A 6,000-nucleotide genomic window follows, 5' to 3' on the forward strand; every position below is an offset into this window, starting at 1 on the left:
GCACATAACAACAACAAGTGTACTAACCTGAGTTCCCCTGGTTTGATTCCAGAACTGATGAGTTGATCCAAAAAAAGATCCGTGAGGAATTTGCCCATTGCACCGTGCTCACCATCGCTCACCGCTTGAACACCATTATCGACAGTGACAAGATCATGGTAAGGGCTTCTCTGGGCTTCTCTGGCTTAGGCGTGCTCATACGTTCAGACTCAATTTTTCTTTCTTGCTGTTTAATCTCTTTCATTTTACTTCTCCCTCAATCATTAGGTGAAATCTGGACAATTATCAACAGGAAACAACAACTGCTGCCTTTAGTGGCTTGATGTCTGTTGTCAATTATTTGTTCAGTTGAACTGAGCACTTTTGACTTGAAAATATCAGTTCTGTCCTCTCCGTGAGGCAAAGTAGCTTGAGTTCCCTAAATATAAGCGGGAAATTAATTTATTTGGTGACAAATTTTATGTTTACTGAGTGTTTTAACAAAGTGAAGGCTGCTTAAGCTAACAAATGCTTAATCCTTTCTCATAAACCTCCCTACAAATCCCCAGTAAATGAAATTCCTGTTGGTTTCTCTTTTACTCCTGACAGTAACTCGAGTCCTTAACTATGCGTTCAGCTCTCTTAAATAACGTCTCTGTTACATCTCTTTGCTTTTAAAATGCAATTAAAAGTTTATTGCAATTGTCATTTTTTTTTGAGATGACCAGCCCTGAAAGTAGTCCAAGTCCAGCATAAGTAGCATCTGAGAAGGTGATCCTTCAGAGGGTGGGAGATCCTCATTCCCTCCCCCCACTTCCTCCAGATGCCCATTGTCTCGGCATTTTGCATTTCCTTAATTAAACAATTAGCCTCATTTAAGCCACCAGGAGGAGAGCGTGTGATAACAGCCTGCAGTGTGTCAGCTGCGGGAAGGTTCTTGGGATGTGTTGTCAGAAGGGAGGAAATTGGAAGATTCACCACAAATCATTTTCAGGAAGGACTTGGTCAGAAAAACGGAACCGATTTCAGCCAAGATGATTTAATGTAAAGATCTGTTTCATAGAGTCGCAGCGCAGAAAGAGCTAAGGAGAACAGTGAGCTGTGAAACGGAGGAAGAGGAGTCAAAGAGCTTGGGCCTGAACCCCGAGGGGGGCTCTGTGCAGCTGCTGGTGATGCGCATGAGGGAGTCAGATGTGACTGGTTCTGATGGGCTAGAAGACAGAGGCGGCTGCAGCACAGAGCCCCAGCCTGGGCAGACCCACGTCAGGAACAGAATATAGACGTGAACTGCATTCACTGCTCATCACATCCTCACTCCTCTGCCTTGTGCTGCCTGTTGGCTGAACCTGACCGGTTGCCTTGTGAGCATGGCTCATAGAGACCCTGCTGGGCATCCCACACCACAGTGCACACAGTGTACCAGCTGGGCACTTGCTGTCCCCAGAGAGTCGGCTTGATCTCTGGTGCCCCTTCCAATATAAAATATTTGTTTGCAATGTAAATTTATGTTTGTTTTCTTGGTATGATAGCATCGAGCAACTTCCTTTAAACTATGTACCACTTAACTAAAAGGAGTTCTTGGGGGCGCTTGGTGGTTATGGACTTGACTGATAACAAGAATGTCAGCAGTTCAAATCCTATAGCAGGGATAAAGATGTACAATCTCCTCCTGAAAAGATTTACTGCCCCAGAAACGCAATGAAAGGTTCTTGTAAGTCCCCAGTGAGGTGATAATAATGAGTGGATCTTAAAATTATTTACCGATTTAGAACCAGGTCATAGCTGCCCCTCTGGCAGCTTTTCCAGAGGCGGGAGGGAGACGATTGCTGGTGGGTTCAAACTACCTGACTTAGGGTTGGCAGCACAACTCTTTCTTCACTAGACCACCAGAGCTCCCTGTGGGCACTTGGTTGTTATGTAACATCTAGTTGGAAAAACTCTCAGTGTCCTTATGAGTAAAGAGATTTTTTTTAGTTTGTTTGTTTTTTATGACCTATTGTTTTTTATTTGATTATTGTTTTTTTTGTTTGGGGGTTTTTTAATTTTATTGTGTTTTATTTTATTAATGAAAGTTTACAGAGACTTAAGGGTTTCCAGTCATTCATTGTTGCACTTTTCTCCCTGCCCACTCCGCCCCCCCACCAAATCACTCTTCTCCTTTGAAAAGAAAAAGAAAAACTCTTATTGTTATGCAATCCCCCCACACACACACCAAGTCCACTCCACTGTGCAGCCTTCACTCTGGACTTCTGTAATGACAAGAATAACCATTCATATAGTCCTTTTAAACAGTTCTCCCCCTTATCTGTTTCAGTGCAATATATATCATTCCACCCCATAAAGAGATTTTTGCCCCTGCTTGCTTTAGAAATGCCTATTTCTAGATAACACCTGATTTTTTTTGTGTGTTAAGTGATTTTTAAAAGAGCCTTAGTAATGCAGTGCTTGCTAACTACAAGACTGGTGGTTCGAACTCACCACCTGGTGTGTGAAGAAAGATGTGGCAGTCAGCCTATGTAAAGATTTGCTGTAAAGGTTTTCAGCCTGGAAATCGCAGAGGGCAGTTCTCCTCTGTCCTTTAGGACCATTGTAAGGCAGTGTTGACTTGCCAGCAACTGGGTTTGTCTTAAGTGATATTTGAAAGCTTTAAGGACATAAAGACCAGTCAGTGCATAACCTAATACTGCTGAAGGTCGGCAGCCAGGCCCAGGGAGAGGCCTGGAGAAGTGGCAGATGCTACTGAACAAGAGGCATCACCAACAATATTGTCCTCATAAAGTCATGTAATTGCAAGTGCTTAAGGTGTAATAATTACATTCTGTTGCACTGGTGAATACTTCTCCACAAAGACGGATGGGTATGGTTTTGTTTACTGTAAGTAAATCAAACAAAAGCCTTGTTGGGAAACGACTGTGACCTAATTAAGAGCTTTGTTTATGTGTTGGTTCTCCAAAGGGATTTGCTCAGTTTGGGTTCATTAAGCACCATTAATGTGTTAGACTTAGAATTCTATTTTATAAAGATGTTCTCTCAATTTTAACTTTATTAAACATGGCAGAGTCTTTATGACAGCTAATTCTAATCTGCCTCGTTTGCACCGTTGCCACAAAACAGTGGAGCAAGACAGACAAATTAGAACTCCTCTTTCCCCTAATACTCACCACTATCTCTTCAGTAAAGACAGCTGTTCCTCTGTTGTCTTTAGGATTACCTAGGTTCTTGTGACCTGCTTTCCTCTCAGCCAATACCACAGCTCTTTCCTCTTCGCTCCACACAACACAGTCCCTGCCATACTCTGGATTCTCCCTGGGATGCTGAGGAAACCTTGAAGAAGTCTCTCTGCAACCAGCCAGTAATATCATCACTACCCGTCCAGTATTTTCACCATCTCACTGGAATTCAACTCAGGGAATTCCTTGAAGGTGAATTACGGACAGCCAAAATCAGATCTAGGAAACAGATTTTAGCTCCTCTGCTTATAGGCTGTCTTACAGCTTTATAACCCTCAGATTCTTTTCTATTAAGAGTTTTCCAGAGGGAAAAATAGACTTGTTTGTGGTATGCACAAGAATGATTCAGCAACAGAGAAATTCCATATGACCCAGCTGTTCCACTGCTTGGAATATGTTGTTTTTTTTGTTGTTTGGTGCCATCGAGTCGTAGACAACTTATAGCGACCGTATGAACGAACGGCCTGAGCACTGTTCATACATAGAGTTTCCAGAGGCAAGCCATTTCGGAAGTGGATGCCGCTCCTGCTTCCAGGTTTGATTTAGTCAGGAAGCTCCAGCCAACACTGTCCACCATGGGTGCCCATTACCACGATTGGCACATCACTGTCACAGTGTTCAGCATCACAGCAACATGAGTTACCTCTGTACAGCAACACACAGACCAGTGCTGTGAGAACTGAGGCACAAACGGAGACTTGTACACCAGTGTTCATAGCAGCGTCATTCACCTTTGCAGGAACATGGAAACAGCCCTTATATCCAACTACAATCGAATGGATTGAGAAATGATGGTACATTCATACTATGAAGCATGCAGAGCAATGATTTTATAAATTACTACCTAACTTGAGAGGGACTGGAGAACAATGCTGAGTGAACTAACTCAGTCCCATAAGGACAAGTACTATGTAAAACTGTTATTGTAAAATAAGTATGAGGATCCCAGGTGGGAGTTGACCCCAACTCATGTCTGCCCTGCACACAGTGCCAAACTTTGACCACCCCAGACAACAGGTGTTGCCTGAGGTCTCCATCTCATGGACCAGGGTACCCAGGTGTCTGAGTAGGAGGTCTAGGCCCAAACGCCCAACGTAGTACTGCTGGCTCCCATGACTAAATGGGGACAGTTTATGCATTTCCTCATGTAGCCCCATAAGGCACCAGAGGAAAGATATGCATTCCAGCACCCCAGCCTTGGCCCAGCTGTCATCACCTCCCTTGGCACTATCTCCTCCCTGGTCACACTGTCACATGCAAGCTGGTCCTCCTGGTAGCTCGCTTAGCAGAGAAGGTGACATTTAGGTGAGACCCAGCCAAACACTTGAGGCATCTTCAGCTGGAGCTTCCCAGGTCACTTGTGATACATTTGCCCCCCGGCCAGTGTGTCCAGGAGCCCTGCACCTCAGCAGAGAGGTTCATATGCCATCCAAACCACATAACATCCTATTTCACAGAACACATCATAACTATTTTTCATCATAACTATTTTTTTATAGATCCATTGACTTTTATTACAAATGTCCTTGATCACTTGGCTTCAAAAAGTTTAAAATCGATACCCTATTTTCTGTATGCCAGTACAAAGCAAACTGTTTTACAAATTAAATACCTAAAAATTTGACAAAAATATTAAACTCTGATGAAAAATAATTATAAAAATCCTTAATCTCGCTCTTCAAAAAAGGAGTCAGTCTTCCCAGTCCTATTATACAATATTAATATATTCAACATTTTTAGAATAGGTAGCTAAATTATGTGTTTTGTTAGCATACAAAACTCTTAGACTAATAGATTTTATTTGTATATGCCCCAGTTAAGTTTGTGAATGCCATCTGATTGCAGTATAATCAACTATCTTTAGTTGAATCCTAATTTACACTTGTTTAATAATTTGCGTAGTTTGAAAGGGACAAAGGTTATTTTACAACTAATTATCATAGGCTATTACAGTGCTACTTTTCAAGGCATTAAAGTATTTGCTCCCAAATGAAATTATGTTTTCTTTAGGCAGGGGTTAAATTTACTAGCAGCTTTCTCCAATATCCAAAAGATCAAATTGAAAGTTATCTCTTTCCAGATGTGAAGACTTAAAAAACCCATTGATACTTTCCACTTTGAGTCAAATCTCAACCCCTGCATAGAACAATTAGAAAGTGACACTTTCAAGGTTTTTTGTTTCCCTGTTAGTTTTGGTTTCTACTCTCCATGGCTTTTGAGAAGCTGGAAAAGTTCCGTCTTTCCTAACTAGCATTCTTTTTCTTTTTTTTTTTTTTCATTTGGCAAATATTCATCTGTCTCCAATCTGTATATAGTGGAGGAAAAGCCAATAGGCCTTTTCCTTTGTTGTCAAGGCATGTATAATGATTTCTACTGTTCTGGTTAGTTAACTTTAACTCCCTCTGTGGCTGGATGACTGCTGCTTCTAACATCAGCTTGATAAATAGGAGGCACAAATAAAAAGTAGCTTTAAAAAAAGGATTTGGTGATTTAAAAGAAACAAACAAATAACACTAAACACACACATATATGGACATTTCAAATGTGGTGACTGATCTCTGGATTAAATTACTTGACAATGTCTCTCACTTTAAAGAACATCAATATTGCAATGCAGTTCAAGTTTTGAAAAGGTATGGAGACAGGACACATCCCTGACGTACACCCTTCCCAATTTTGAACCATGCAGTGTTACCCTGCTCTGTTCTGACGACTGCCTCTTGGTCCAAGTATAGGTTTCGCATTAGCATGATTAAATGTTCTGGGATTCCCATTCTTCTCAGAGTCAGCC

At 41.6% G+C, this 6,000-nt stretch overlaps 1 protein-coding gene across 1 annotated transcript in view; it reads left to right on the forward strand.

Annotated features, from left to right (window-relative positions):
* Positions 1–6,000, forward strand: part of ABCC4 (ATP-binding cassette, sub-family C (CFTR/MRP), member 4) — a 271,694-nt gene that overhangs the window by 243,602 nt on the left and 22,092 nt on the right. Inside the window, exon 28 of the mRNA XM_006879571.1 lies at positions 53–158. Within this exon, the coding sequence (XP_006879633.1) occupies positions 53–158 (106 nt within the window). The remainder of the gene's footprint in view (positions 1–52; positions 159–6,000) is intronic.

This window comes from Elephantulus edwardii, unplaced genomic scaffold, assembly GCF_000299155.1.
Source record: "Elephantulus edwardii isolate Elephantulus edwardi_28Jun2011 unplaced genomic scaffold, EleEdw1.0 scaffold00004, whole genome shotgun sequence".
NCBI lineage: Eukaryota > Metazoa > Chordata > Mammalia > Macroscelidea > Macroscelididae > Elephantulus > Elephantulus edwardii.